The sequence below is a fragment of the Erinaceus europaeus genome, chromosome 15 (assembly GCF_950295315.1).
Source record: "Erinaceus europaeus chromosome 15, mEriEur2.1, whole genome shotgun sequence".
Classification (NCBI taxonomy): Eukaryota; Metazoa; Chordata; class Mammalia; order Eulipotyphla; family Erinaceidae; genus Erinaceus; species Erinaceus europaeus.
In genome coordinates, this window is record NC_080176.1 from 17,423,534 (window position 1) to 17,439,231 (window position 15,698).

The following is a 15,698-nucleotide window of genomic DNA, read 5'->3' on the forward strand; positions in this document are numbered from 1 at the left end:
TCTGAAGTTCCCTAATCTGTTTGATTTTATTTCTTTCATCTTTTTGCAAAGCTGGCAGCTCTCTCTCTCACTCTCTCCGTCTTTAGCAAAGTTGGCAGGTTTTATTTAGGAAAGGGACCCTGCCAAACCCCAAGAGCTAGAGTCCCAAAGTGGGTGCCTCTGCTCTAATGCGAATTCAGTCCCCAGGCGCCTCAATAGATCCCCGAGCAGCAGATCCTGCCCCGCCCCCTACCAGGCAGCACTAGTTGAGTCTCGAGGGGAGCAAACCAAGCCCCGCCCCGCTCCGCCCCAGAGCAGAGGGCGACACCCCCAAGCCTGTTGGACCGTGGGACTTGCGCCGCTTTCGCCCAAGTAGTGTGCCCCAAAACTCGTTAGCCATGGCGGCGGCGGAGGCGGGGGTCCTTTTCCACAGAGCCCGGGACAGGACCCTGGACGCGTTCTCTTCAGGTACGGCCGGCGCCCAGCCCCGGGAGGGATGATGCCGTTAGGGCTGCGGAACCTTCGGCCCGGTGGCGCGCGCCTCCCGCCGGACCACTTCCGGTGCTGCACCCGTGGGCTGGGGGGACCGCAATCTGAGCGCACCGGCCGTGGGACCTCTCGGCTGACCTCGGCCTGACCTCGACTTGATCTGGGGGAGGGGAGCCGGGCTGCCGCGTGTGACTTCCGCCTCGGCAGAACGGGAAATAATGCTGAATATTCTAATTGTTATGTTGCGATAACAGAATGAGCATGATTATTAATATTCGCCGGGAGCTAGCTCAGCTGGCAGAGCGCACGCTGCCACCGCTGTGGTGTCTCTTCTCTTTCCTTCTCTGTCTCTCCTCTGCCTCTTTCCTTCACGGTCTCTCTCTTTTGTCTCTCCTTCACTGTCTTCTGTCTCTCTCCTTTTCTGTCTCTCACTGCCTGTGTCCTCCTCTGTCTCTCTTGTTCATGTCTCTCAACCTGTGTAAAAAGAAGAAGAATTGTAAGGGCTCCCAGCCCCAACAAAAACCCTGGTAAGGGAAAAAAAAAAAAAGATACTGCGTGCTCGAGAGATGAGGTCATTTTTATTTTATTTCTATTTCTCCCCTTCCTTTTTTTTATTGCACAGAGACGGAAATTGAGAGAAGGGGAAAGATAAGAGAGGGAGAGACAGACAGACAGACACACCTGCAGCCCTGCTTCACAGCTCTGAAGCTTCCCCCTGCAGGTGGGGAACAGGGATCTTGAACCCAGGACCTCGCACATGGTAGCGAGTGGCCACTGCTGTTGCTTCTTTTCTGTTATTTTTTACTGGCTGGACACTGCAGTTTTCAGGGTGCAGCTTCTCACCTCTGTGCTGAGACTGGGCACCTTCCCCCAGGTCCTACTGCCTCTCCTCCGCCTCCTGCTACCTCCCGGGTCTAGGTACTTCTTCATTTCTGCTATTCTTTCTTTCTCTCTTTCTTCCTTTTTTTTGGGGGGATTAGTGGTTTACAGGAAACAGTAAATATAGTTGTTGGTATATGTGTAAAATTTCTCAGTTTTTTATAAAATAGTCTCACCCCCCCAGGCCCCCCTCCACCATCCTGCACCAGGACCTGAAAGCCCCCCTCTTTCTCAGAGTCTTTCACTTTGGTGCAGTACACCACCTCTTATTATTATTATTATTATTTTTATTTTTAAGAGCTTTTCCCCTTTGATACTCCACAATCACAGTTACTTACCAAGTTATCCAGCGGGGTGTCTTCTTAGCATTTGATTGATTTAACATTGACTTGTGATACAGTCACACATTTTAGTTTTATTTTACGTGTCTGTATGTGTGTGTGTGTGTGTGTGTGTGTAAGAATGATCCATCATGGGTCGGGGTCGGGGGATAGATAGCATAATGGTTATGCAGAGAGGCTCTCATGTCTGAGGCTCTGAAGTCCCAGCTTCAACCCCCCACACCACCATAAACTAGAACTGGACTGTGCTCTGGTAAATAAAATAAAATAAAAATTAAAAGATCCATCATGCACCAGGCCCGTCACACCTGAAAGAGCCCTGTAGCTACTCCTCACCCATAGGCAATCCTTTGTCTATTTTATTTTATTTTTTGTAGAGCCAGAACTCAGGCCTGCAGAATGTCACCACTCTGCTTTTACATCCAGGCAGACAGAGATACACACACACACACACACACACACACACACACACACACACACCAGCGTTGAACTTCCCTGGGTGCTGTGGTGCCTTCCATGTGGTGCCTGGGTTTTGACCTAGCAAGGGAGGCGGAAGCCCCCGGTTTTATTGAAAGTGCTTCTCTGCTGTGGGTCTGATGCTCTGAGATCTGCCCAGCAAGTTGTGGGCAGAGGATGGGGGGACTTGCTATGGGGGGGGGCTGCTCTTTGCTGGGTTGGACCCTCCCAGGTGGCTTTGTTGCTGTCTCAGAGAGAAGAGCTGGTGGTGCTGGCGGTGCTGGAGGGGTGTTGCTAGTCCCCAGAGGTTCTGAGGGCCATTTGCTCAGCTTCCTGGTCTGTCCAGTTCCCCCCTCCCCCCCCATGGCTCTCTGCTCTTGGCATCAGGTTCCCTCCCAGCATTCAACAGTCTTGGCTTAGTAGATGTTTTCAAGTGTTATTTGTTTTAGGCTGGAGAGAGGGAGAGGGAGAGATAATACTAGCTGGGATGTAGCATAATGGTTCTGCAAGAGACTTTCAGGCCTGAGGCTCTGAGGTCCCTGGTTCAATCCCCTGCACCACCATCAGCTAGAGCTGAGCAGAGCTCTGGGAAAAACAAAAATGAATACCAAAAGCAAGCACCCCGCGCCCCTCCCCCCAGCACATGTGGCGCTGAAGACACTGGCAATGGACTGCCGCCCTGCGCCTCACCCGCCAGCTCTGTGGTCCCGGGAAGCTGCCCGGCTGCCCTGGCGGGTCTGGCCCTGCACGGCTGCCTTGTGTCGTGCCTGCCAGCGGTTCTTGTGCACACAACTCCTGCCAGGATGGTTTTCTTCAGCCTCTGTCTCCCTAGGGCCTTGGCCCTGGGCCTCTGTCTCCGCAGCCATTCCCATCCTGGGCACCACTCAGCTCAGCCCTCGGCCACACTGGCCTGGGGCTCCACCTTTCTGTTCTTGGCCACCCTTGACAGGGGAAGAGGAACATTCTAGGGGGATAGCAAGTGCAGGTTTTTTTTTTTTTGTATATTATTATAGAAATTTTTTTTTTCAGTGGGGCCGGGTGGTGGCGCACCTGGTTAAGTTCACACATTACAGTGCGCAAGGACCTAGGTTCAAGCCCCCGGCCCCCACCTGTAGGGGGAAAACTTCACAAGTGGTGAAGCAGGACTGCAGGAGTCTCTCTCCCTCTATCTCCCCCCTTTCCTCTCAATTTCTGCCTGTCTCTATCCAATAAATAAAGATAATAAAAATATATATTAAAAATATTTTAAATTTATTTATTTTTTATTTTCCCTTTTGTTGTTCTTGTTGTTTTATTGTTGTAGTTATTATTGTTGTTACTGATATCATCATTGTTGGATAGGACAGAGAGAAATGGAGAGAGGAGGGGAAGACAGAGAGGGGGAGAGAAAGATAGACACCTGCAGACCTGCTTCACCGCCTGTGAAGCGACTCCCCTGCAAGTGGGGAGCCAGGGGCTCAAACCGGGATCCTTAGGCCGGTCCCTGCGCTTTGCGCCACCTGCGCTTAACCCGCTGTGCTACCGCCCGACCCCCTACATTTATTTTTAAGATTTATTTCATTGGCTATATAGAGAGAAACTGAATGAGAAAATGGAGATAGAGGTGAGAGAGAGAGAGACAGACCTGCAGCTCTGCTTTACTGCCAATGAAGCTTCCTCCTTGCAGGTGGGAAGCGTGGGCTTGAACCTGGGTCCCTGTGCACTGTAACGTGTGTGCTTAACTGGCTTCAACTCCTGCTCTGTGCATGTTTCAGCCTGCGGTTTGGGGACTTGTCTGTGCTGGTCAGAGCGGCTTAGGTCACTCATTTCCATGTCCCCAGGTCACTTCTCCTCCCATGTGGCTCAGGAAATCCCTCTCCTGGGGGCTTCTTGCATCTGGCTTCCCAGAGGGTTCAGCCAAGGTTGGTGGGGGGGCTGTGAGAGGCCCAAAGGAGAGAGACCTAGAGTGCCGGGGTGCCCAGGCCGGCCGGGTCCTCCCCTCCTGAAGGTTGCTGCTTTTCTCTGACCTTCTCAGACTTGGGAGCCACTTCCTCTTCCCCCTGCAGTCATGTGGGGTGAGCACAGCTCTGCTTCCCTGTTTCCGCTCCCCAGTGTTCTCTCTGAAGCTGTCTTTGGTACCCCTCCCTATGGGGCACCCAGTCACCCAATATTTTGGGGGGACACAAGGGCGAAGACACCCTGGAGTGACCTGGGTTGCAGGGTTCAGTGACCCCCACTGTCGCTGTGTCTTAAGCTCCCTTTCCAAAGCCTCTGCACTGGGGTGCTCCCGCCTGCTGTGCCCTCTGGCAGAGTGTGAGACCCTGTTTCCTTTGCTGTGAGCTCCCTGTCCCTCAAGAAGGATTTTGGCACAAGATGAACCCTCACCCCCTGGGGCCTCTGACAGCCTTTGCGGGCAGGGGAGTGGGGTGTTGGCTGCTGGTGGGGCTGTCAGCTCACATTGGTGGGGGGTAAACTCAGGTCTGATGGGGGTTGCCCTGGGTAGTTGCATCTTTGGGGCACCACTGGGGCCCAAGCTGTGTGTACCTGGTTCAGACCCTGTTGGCATTGAGGGGGCAGGGCAGGAAGAGGAGGAAGGCCACTGGACACACCCAGGACAAGAGAAACAGGACTGGGAGCAGGGAGCTGGGCAGGTGGGGTGGACACAGGTGCCCTGGGGGCAGAGGGATGGGTGTGGCTGTGAGGTGACCTCCGGCAGGACGGCTAGAGGAGCTGTTGGCATCTGGTAGGACTGGCTATGAGGCTGTGAACCAACTGGGAAGCATTCTGCTTGAACAGAGCCACGGGGAGAGCAGACCAGCCGTGAAATGGCATCGAGGGAAGGAAGAAGGTCATCAGCTCAGTGGTGACCCACCATGGTGCCTGGGTCGCCCAGCCCGGTGCCTGCAGGGCCCCTGGGCTAAAGGGGTCACCTCCCCAGCAGGCAGAGTCTTCTTGCAAGAGAAGATACAGGGACTGGTGTCTCCTCCAGTCCAAGAGGTGTGATTGGGGCTGGGCAGTGGCACAGCTGGGTGAGTGCACACAGTCCAGTGCATGAGGACCCAGGTTCAAGACCCCTGTTCCCACCTGCTTCTCGAGCGGTGAAGCAGCTCTGCAGGTCTCTCTCTCTCTCTTTATCTCATCTCTTTCTCCTATTTATTTATTTATTTTAATTTTTGCCTTCAGTTATTGGGGCTTGGTGCCAGCACTACGAATCCACTGCTCCTGGTGGCCATTTTTTCTTTCTTTTTTTTAAATATTCAATAGAGGGGTGGGGGAGATAGAGAGAGAGGGAGAAAGGTAGACACCTGCAGACCTGCTTCGCAGCCCGTGAAGCATCCCCCCGGCAGGTGGGGAATGGAGATTGAACCTGGATCCTTGTGCATAGTACTATATGCACTTAACTTGGTGCACCACCGCCCAGCTCCCCTCTCCACCTCTCCACCTTCCCTCTCAATCTCTCTCTGTCCCTATCCAAAAAAGAAAGCAAACCAGCAGCGGTGGATCCTCACTGAGTAGACACCAAGCCTCAGAGATAACCCTGGCACAAACAACAACAAGGAGAGGTGCGATTAATATGGGTCACAAGGCTCAGATCAAGCCCTGGAGCCGCACGGCACTGCCAGCATGCCCCTCTAGACTGAGCCGGCCAGTTTGTCCCATGCAGCCAGTCTGAGAGGGAGAGAATGCCATCTTGGTTCCCTTCCACCTGCCACTCCCCCAGAGGCTGGGCGGCCCCAGGTTCTGCAGGCTGGCTGCCGGTGGGTTTGCTAAATGAGGGCCCACTTTCTGGGGAGGGGGCTACCAGTTCCCTGAGGTGGCTCTTATAAGGCCACTAATCGCTTTTGTGAGGGCCCTACCCTCCTGACCTGATCGCCTCTGACCCCACCCCCAGTGTCAATACCATCACACTGGGGGATTAGTCCTCAAAGCAAGGATTGGAGGTAGTGGTGTGGGAGGAAAAACCCCTGTCCCCATGGGTTCCAGTGCGCACCTGGGAGTGTGGTGTGCGTCTGCCAGCCGCCTCTGTGCCCTCTCAGCTTCTGTGGCTCTGCTGCAGGTGTCTGTGAAAGGTGAATGCCCCCCCCCACTCACCTGGGAAGCCTCACCCCCCACAGTGTGTGCAAGTAGCCCCTTCAGGCTGTTTTCTAAAGGAAGCTGGCCATTCTGCCTGCCCCTGGGTGCGGCTCTCTGGGCAGCCTGACCAGCGTCTGCTATTGTCTGTCTGATGGCTGCAGAGCACATGGTTGTAAAGGGGACTGTCACCATGCTGTATTTCCCTCGCTGCTAAAGGTTTGTGTGTGTGTCTGTGGTGGGGCGGAGCAGCCTTTCCTGGACCTGTGGGCCATTTGTCCATCTTTGAAGCAGTGTCTCTTCAGATCCTTTGCCCAGTTTTTAATTGGTGTGTTTGTGGTTTTAACTAGTGAGCTGTAAGCGTTCTTTGTGTGCTGGGTGTCAGACCCCTCCTGCCATCCTTCAGGCTGTCGACTCAGTTTCCTGGACGCCCTCTTTTGCAGCAGCATTTTTTGTTTTGACGGTATCTGAACTATCAGGCTTTAAAAACCCACTAAGGAGGAAAAAGAAAGAGAGCACTGCTTCGTCACTCATGAAACTCCCCCTCTCTGCAGATGGGGACCCGGGACTCAAACCTGGGTCCTTGTGCATTGTAATGTGTGCGGCTCAACCACCTGCGTCTCCACCCAACACCATACTTCTTGCCTCTGCTCCTTCCTCACCCCGTCACTTCCTCACCTCCTCTCTCTATTCCTCTTCCTTTGTATAAAGGTTGACTCATGTTTATGGGGGAGATAGTGGAAGAGAATGTGTGTGTGTGTGAAAGGGAGAAGAGGAGGGGAGAGGTTGCACTGCTCAGCTCTGCCTTGTAGGTGCTGGGACTGAACCTGGGATCTCTGGGGCCTCAGGCTTGCCAGTCTTGTGCTCTGACGTGCTGAGCTGTCTCCCTGAATGAAAAAATCCGAGGTTTCTGCTTCTCTTTCTCTCTAAATCCTGTGCACTTGTCTCTCCCTAATTAATGTGACCATATATATATATATATATTTTTTTTTTTTTACCTGATTTCTAGTATTATGTCTTCCCAAAGCATCAATCTCATTTTTATTAGAAAAAAAAATCCCCCCCTTTTTTCTTTTTTATGTTGTTATTTAACTTAAGAAAAGGGATTGGGAGTAGGGGCTGCTTGCTGCGTGTGAAAGGGTTCACAGCAGGAGCTGGGAACTGGTTTAAACAATACAAGGTTTATTAGGGTGAAACAGGTAAAAGGCAAAATAAGCACTTATCAGCAAGGGTTAAGACTACGCTAGGTCCATAAAGCTGAATATAGTTATCAGAGGTTTAGCCCCATAAGATAAAGAATTATCAGCTCTGGTAAAGGTTACTCATGGCTGTAGAGGGGTCTAAAAGTTTACCGGCTAGCAGAGTCACACATGTTCAGTTCCCAGGAGAAGCAGCCATGATGGAACCTGGCGCACCTCCGCCCTGAGATGCTTCTGAAGGGAGAAGCAGCAGCAGCCAGAGAGCGAGTTCCGGCTGGCTGTACTTTCCTTTGGACACCAGCACAGCCTGGATCCGTTCACAGTCCCCCACGCACCTGCACAGACCCCTGGGTACTCTGTCGCCGAGGCTGACGTCAGCACCGTGTCAGGACTTCCATCCATGGTCGCTGGCATACTGCGTCACCACATTTAAATATTATTTAAATATAATAAAATACAGAAAAAGAGAAACAGACAAGAGCACTGCTCAGCTCTGGCTTGTGGTGGTGCTGGGGATTAAACCTGGGACCTCAGACTTCAGTCATGGAAGTCTTTTGCAGAACCATTATGCTGTCTCTCCAGCCCAGGAACATCCCCCTTTTTTTTTTTTCCTTTTGCTTTCATTGCTACCAAGGTTATTGCTAGAGCTCAGTGCCTGCAATACAAAACCACCACTCCCAGTGGCCATTTTTTTCTTTCTATTTTATTTGATAAATTGATCGAAGAGAGAAGATAGATAGCAAGAGAGACACCTGAAGACTTGCTTCACTGCTTGTGAAACTCACCCCTGTGTCCTTGTACATTCTTTCCCTTGTTTGTTTTGTTTTGTTTTGTTTTGTTTTGTTTCGTTTCTATCGGAGCACTGCTCAGCTCTGTGCAGGGGATTGAATCTGGGCCTTTGGATCCTCAGGCTTGACAGTCTCTTTGCTTGACCATTATGCTATCTACCCCCACCTGGCCCCCATTTTTTATTATTTTTAAATTTTTGATAGACAGAGAGAGGGAGGGAGAGAGATACAGAGAGACATCTGCAGCACTGCCCTGCCACTCATGAAGTCTTTCCCCATGCAGGTGGGGACTGGGGGCTCAAAGCTGGGTCCTTGAGCACAGTAATGTGTATGCCTTACTGGTCCTGTTACCACCAGGCCCCAGGGCAAGGGTTTAGGAAGTGGCTGGGTGGGGTGATGAGGACCCCAGGTGGTGGGGGCTCGCTTTGGAGGGCACACACAGCAAAGTCTCAGCCCACGGGGTCTGCACAGCAGGCCACCATGCTGGGCTGTTGACAGAGGTGGCAGTGTCCTGTCCAGGGTGTCAGAGGAGGAGCCGGTCTTGAAGGACAGTGAGGCTCTCACCCACTTCCGGAAGAGCCTGTAGCTTCCACATGCCCCATGACACCAGCACATCACAGTCATCACAGTGACCTTTTTTTTTTTTCTTTAAAAAAAAAGATTTTGAGAGAAAAGGAGATAGAGGAGAGAAAGACAGACAGACAGTGAGTGATCTGGGGGGTGGCTCAGTGGATAAAGCATTGGATTCTCAGGCATGAGGTACCAGAGTGATGTCAGCTTCTTTCTCCTTCTCTCTCTCCCTGCCTATATTTCTCTGGAATAAATAAATACATTTTTTAAAAAGGTGGGGGTGGGTGGGCAGTGGTGCACCTAGTATCCAGTTAAGCACACATAGTACTATGCGAAAGAATACACACATGCATCTGGATTCGAGCCCCCTCTCCCCACCTGCAGGGGATGAACTTCACAGGCAGTGAAGAGGGTCTGCAGGTGTCTGTCTTTCCCTCTTTCTGTCTCCCGTTGCTCTCTCAATTTCTCTCTGTCCTATCTAATAAAATTTAAAAAGGAGGGGGCCAGGCGGTAGCACAACGGGTTAAGTGCACATGGCACGAAGCACAAGGACCGGCGCAGGGATCCCAGTTCAAGCCCCTGGCTCCCCACCTGCGGCGGGGGAGGGTCACTTCACAGGCGGTAAAACAGCTCTGCAGGTGTCTTATCTTTCTTCCTCCTCTTTTCTCCCCTCCTCTTGATTTCTCTCTGTCCTATCCAACAGCAACAACAATAATAACAACAACAAGGGCAACAAAACTGGAAAATAAATGGCAGGCACACAGAAGAGGCACCTGCAGTACTGCTCCACCACGTCTGAAGCTTTCCCCTGTAGGTGATGACAAGGGGCTTGAATCTGGGTGCTCACACATGGTCACCTGTGCACTGTACTGTGTGAGCCATTGCTTGGCCCCATTACACCGTCTTTTGAATTCGTTTACAAAGTTCACATAGTGGCCAGGGACATAGTTCAACTGTTAGAGGGCATTGGGTTTGCACACCGGAGGTTGATCCTAGGCACTGTATGTGCCCAGGAGGTGGTCTGGTCTTCCCCTTCTCTTTTTCATCTTGATCATGTGAAATAAGCAAATCATTTCTTTAAAAAAAAAAAAAACTGACATAGAAAATGTACTTGTGGATATTCCTATGCAAAGCAAGTTTCAGTCAGATCAAATGCTTGATGATATAGTAGTACTCAGTCCCCTATTGACATGATCAGAAGTTAGTGTCAAATGCTTCAAAAGACTATAAATTATGGCCTTGTTTTGATGCCATCTCAGAGATGCAATTTTCATGTAATATAAATCAATCGCACTTCATTCTCTGAGTCATTCTCCAAATCATGAGCTTATCTCAGAATTTGCATTGGTCCTTGTCAGAGTCACTAAGTCACCAGTTAGGCTCCCTGTTTGTATGCTTTTATCAACTTTAGAAAAACAATAACGAGCTATCTGTTGTACTTAAAAAAAAAAAATCATGGTTCAGAGTGACAACATCATGGTTCTACAAAACGACTGTCAGGCCTGTGCTCTGAGCTCTGAAGTTCAATCCGGGCCACTACCATCAGCCAGAAGTCGATCAATCAATAAAATGAAAAATCACTTTATTGTAAAGTGGTTGATTATGACAGTTGTTGTCACATGTGTACAGTTTCTTATCTCTCAGTGATTAAGTGTCTGCACAACAAACCCATCAGCAATTGCAGTCTTCCTCTGCCATTGTGTCCTGGGTCACCAGCTCCCCTTTTCAGCCCCTTTCTGCCTCCCTTGGCTCTGCTGTGAAAGACCTTAACTAGTCTGCATTCCACCCTCCCTTCCTCCCTTCCTCGCTCGCATAAGTCCCACATGTGTGTGAGGTCTGTTGGGATTCCTCCTGGTTTATTGCACTTAACATGATTCCTCCAAGTTCTGTGCAGGATGTGGCAGGTGAGAATGAAATATCCGCGTCATCTCTTACAGCTGAGTGGCATTTTCTGGTCTACCTCTGTCACAACTTTATTATCCACTCACTCAACTCTTGTGGGTTGTTTCAACCTTTTGGCTAATCTCAACTGTGCTGTATAGATCTCTTCAGAAATGTGCTTCTGTCTTTCTGTATACATCCCTGGCTGGGAGAGGAACTGCTGGATCCTATGGTTCTGAACTGTTGTAAATAAAATTAAAGGATTTTCAGGCAGGGGGTTTAGCATAATGTTTATGCAAAGAGACTCTCAGGCCTGAGGCTCCAAAGTCCCAGGTTCAGTCCCCCGCACCACCATAAGCCAGAGCTGAGCAGTGCTCTGGTAACAAAACAAAACAAAACAAAAAACAAAACAAAAAAATTTTGCTGCAGCTATGGTGCATAGTGAATTCAGCTGTGGGGCGGCTGGGAGTGGGTTTAAATAAATCAAAGTTTTATTAGGGTATAGGACAGATATTTCAGTACTGCAAAATAAGCAGTTATCAGCAGATAATTGTGGTTGAGACTATACTAGGCCCATAAAGCCCATGAAGTTCAGCCCCATGAGATAAACAATTATCAGCAGAGATAGAGGTTACTCATGGCTGTAGAGTAGAGTCTAGAGTGGACTGGCAAGGAAAGTCACACGTGTCCAGTTCCCAGGCTGCCGGGCTAGCGTGGGGGTGCCTCTTCCCGGGCATGTGCTCTCTGGGTTGGAGAGAACTCGACCGGAGCCAGCCTGGGCTGCTACTCACTCAGCGACACAGGAGAGAGAGTCTTGAACTCATGGCGGAGTGGTAATGCAATGTCTTTATTGAACAGAGAGACAACGCTTTTACAGGATAGAACCTGAAGTGGCAAGTCTGAACCGGAAATGGCTAGGAAAGGGAGTGGAGAAAGGCAAAAGCAGGCTGGGAAGGTAGAAGCTTCCTTAGCAACTGTTGCGAGAGTTTTTAACTGGTGGGATTAATGTGACCCTGCAGGCTGGGAGGGTCTTAAAGATAGATCAAAGGAATGGAATGGGTGGGGATCTTTCAGGCAAACCTATGATTATGTAAATAGGCCATAGTATCAGGAATGCAGGATGGATCGGGGGGGAGCTGGCTTAATGCCCGACACCAGGCAGCCATGGCAGACACCTCTAGCACCTCAGCTGAGATCCATCTGACCAGGAGAAAAAGCAGCAGCCAAAGAAACAGGACTACTGGCTGGCTGTGCTATTAAGTCTCTTCACTCCACCCACAATCCTTTGTGGGCTTACGCAGATCGTCCCCACCCACAATTCTGTGCGTCTGTGCAGATCATTGTGTGCTGTCCTATGGTCGGCTGGTATATTGCGTCACAACACTGAGCAGTTTCTAGGCTGTATTTTCTCAGGGATGGGTCCCATCTACATCCCCACCGGCAGTGTCAACGGGCTCCTGTCCCCCCCACATCCTCACGAGCACTTGTTTTCATCTTTTCTAATGTGTGTGACCTTCTCACAGGTGGCAAGTGGTCTCTCACTCTTGTCCTGATTCACATTGCTCTGATAATCAGTGCCTTCAAACGTGTTTTTTTCTTTTCTTTTTTTTTTCAATGTCTGTTGGCCATCTTGATATTTATGGTGGAAATTCTGTTTGTGTCCTCTACCCATTTTCTTTTCTTTTCTTTCTTTTAATTTAATTTTTTTGCCTCCAGGGTTATCGCTGGGGCTCGGTGCCTGCCCTATGAATCCACTGCTCCTGGAGGCCATCTTTCTCCATTATTGTTGCCCTTGTTGTTGGTATTCTTGTTATTGTTGTCGTTGCTGTTGTTGTTGGATAGGACAGAGAGAAATTGAGAGAGGAGGGCAAGACAGAGTCGGGGGAGAGAAAGACAGACACCTGCAGACCTGCTTTACTGCTTCTGAAATGACCCCCCTGCCTGCAGGTGGGGAGGCGGGGGCTCAAGCCAGGATCCTTAGACTGGTTTGTGTGCTTCGTGCCATGTGCTCTTAACTCGCGCCACCACCTGGCCTCCCCTCCCCATTTTTAATGGGACAGTTTGTTTTTCGGTTGCTGCATGTTGTGAGCTCTTTATCTTTTTTGGTGATTAGCCCTTTGCGTATGTCCTGTTTCTTTGGCTGCTGCTTCTTCTCCTGGTCAGATGGATCTCATTTACTAAAGGATTTCCCACTGGGACTCTTACCTTGAATTTGGGATTTGGGGATTCTTGAAACTTTGTTTTGAACAAGACTTATTTACTGAAGAAAGAGAGAGAACCAGAGCATAATGTTGGCATATTAATGCCGCAGATCAAGCTTGTTATCTTCTGCCTGTATGTCCTATGCTTGTACCACCAAGCCACTTTCTAGCAGGCAAGTCTTGGGAAATCGTTCCTCTCCTTCTATTTTTTCTGTCAGTCTCTCTCTTTTTTCTTCCCTTCCTTCCTCCTTCCTTCTTCTCTTCTTCTCCTCCTTCTCCTCCTTCTCCTCCTTCTCCTCCCCCTCCTCCTTTTCCTCTTTCTCCTTCTTTTCCTCCTTCTTCCATTTTTTCCCAGAGCACTGCTCAGCTCTGCCTAATGGTGGTACTGGGGACTGAACCTGGGAGCTCAGAGCTTCAGGCAATGAAAGTCTTTTTGCAGAACCATTATGCTGTCTCTCCAGCCCTCTTCCATACCCTCCCACCCCCCCCCATCATTATTAACAAGGGGAAAGAGATGAGAGTGAGAGAGGGCCGGTCAGAAGTGCACTTAGTTGAGTGCACCTGTTATAGTGTGCAAGGGCCCAGATTCGAGCCCTCGGTCCCCACTTCCAGGAGGAAAGCTTTGCGAGTGGTGAAGCAGCTGCAGGTGTCTCTCTGCCTCTCTCTTGACTTCTGGTTGTCTCTACCCAATAAATAAAGATAATAAAAAAAAGAAGAAACTTGTTGGTATGTTCCCTTCCCCCCGACCTCTGAGAAGAATTGGTCTGCCCCTTGCTAGTTTCGGGCCCCGCTTTCTCCCCGCCCCCTATGCTAAGGACGGGCAGAGTCCCAGCAGCAGTGGCGGAGAGAGGATGATGGGGGAAGCACATGGTGTGGTGATTTGCCTGTTCGTGAATAAAGATTAAACTGCAGCTTCTCAGCCCAGCTGTGTGTCCCCGAGTCTCTGTCTCTGGTTGTCTCTGTCTGCCACGGCGAAGCTAGCCCGGCCAGCTGCAGCCCCCGAATTTAACAACATATGGCGCCTACAATGTGGGACCGGACCTGCGCATCTCTCAGATAAGTGAAGACAATTTGGCTACCTATGCACTATGGCCTTCTCTTCTGCTTGTGAAGAGATCTCCAGAGGCATATGCCCTTTTTTCACTAGACTGTTTTGCTGTTTCTGGAACATTTATCTCTGGACCACTCTGTGGTTTCTGCCCAATGCCAGCCCGCAGGAGCCGGCTTTCCGCCGCGTGGCGCGGGGCACTGGGCGTGGGCTCCCTCCACACTGCTCGGCCTCTGGGAGCAGGGCAGCAGACATGGCAGGGCCATGGGGCAGGGCCACAGCAGCCTATCCTGGCCGCCACCCCGGGGCACCTCGGCCCACGCCTTCTGCACGGCTGGCCCGCCCGCCCTCGTGCTATGAAGTCTGGACAGATCCCGGTCCCCACGGAGACCTTGGGCGCCCCCTGGCCAAGATCTCCAGCTTGGGTCTGAAGGCAGACGAGCTAGAATACTCAGAGATTCGTGCAAAGATCGCAACCTACGATTCCTAGAAGTGGAGCTGCACGGGAGGCCACCTCCGGATGGTGAGCCCCCCAACAACTAAGACAGTACAGATCTAAATTCGTGTTTAAAATGACATGTCTTCGTAACAAAAGTTTCTCTCCTTGTATATTGAAGACCATGTGTATGTGTGTGTTTAAAGTTTGGTAACATTAAGGTTAAAAATGTAACTTTAAGGCTATATTCTTACCAGACAAAGTTAAATGAAAAAGGTTTTCAACGTAATTCTCATAAAGATAAAATTAACTTACATTTAAAGTCTGAGGTAAAACTTAGTTAACAATCAATATATTTTAACTAAGTTGGTCAAAACAAAACTTGTGCACACCTAGGGTGTGTCTCCATCTTGAATGGGTGTAACAAAAGGTTAAAAAGACATTGTTGATATGTGAAAGTCTCAAATTCCTTCTCAATTAGAAACATTAGATTGCGCTATGGTTATGCTAATGACAAGTTTTGTTTCATAGTAAGTAAATTGCAGCTGTCAAGTTCTCTACAAAAAAGCAGAATTCCGATGGCTGACATCCCCCATCAAGACAGCAAACACTGACTGCAGCCAGCTGCCTTTGGGACTCTAGGCCGTTCCCCGCCCCCATGCTATAAAATGCCCGTCAAGGCAAGTACGCCCCCCAGAGGCAGGAAATGTTTTTTTTTTAAGCTGATAAACTTTTGCCCACAGAGACAAAAAAATGGCCCCCCTCAGGCCCTCCCTTGGCAGCACACTGGTTCTTGTTACTCGCTTACATGTTTCTCTATGTTTGTGCCAGTTTCTTTTTTGAAAATGCCTGTACGATATAGGTTTCTGTTCACCCCACACCCCTGATACTGTGGTCATTTAGTTAAAAACAGAAGGGGGAATTGTTGGTATGTTCCCTTCCCCCCGACCTCTGAGAAGAATTGGTTTGCCCCTTGCTAGTTTCACGCCCCGCTTTCTCCCTGCCCCCTATGCTAAGGACCGGCAGAGTCCCAGCAGCAGCGGCAGAGGGAGAATGATGGGGAAGCACATGGTGTGGTGATTTGCCTGTTCGTGAATAAAGATTAAACTGCAGCTTCTCAGCCCAGCCGTGTGTCCCCGAGTCTCTGTCTCTGGTTGTCTCTGTCTGCCACCGCGAAGCTAGCCTGGCCAGCTGCAGCCCCCGAATTTAACAACAGAAACTGAGAGAGAGAGAGAGAGAGAGAGAGAGAGAGGAGAGAGAGAATGAGTGAATGTGAGTAAGAGACCCAGAGCATCACTCTGGCCTGCACTATGCTGGGGATCAAACTCAAGACCCCACGCCTCCAACATTCTAGCCACTGCACCACCTGCCAGACCACTGG

At 50.3% G+C, this 15,698-nt stretch overlaps 1 protein-coding gene across 2 annotated transcripts in view; it reads left to right on the forward strand.

Moving 5' to 3' along the window:
* The first annotated feature begins 278 nt into the window (after positions 1-278).
* The window catches only part of CPPED1 (calcineurin like phosphoesterase domain containing 1), a 68,284-nt gene continuing 52,864 nt past the window's right edge, over positions 279-15,698 (forward strand). For both annotated transcript variants that reach the window (XM_007529534.3, XM_060172949.1), the window contains exon 1: positions 279-447. In XM_007529534.3, the coding sequence (XP_007529596.2) occupies positions 378-447 (70 nt within the window). In that variant the 5' untranslated portion in view covers positions 279-377. The remainder of the gene's footprint in view (positions 448-15,698) is intronic.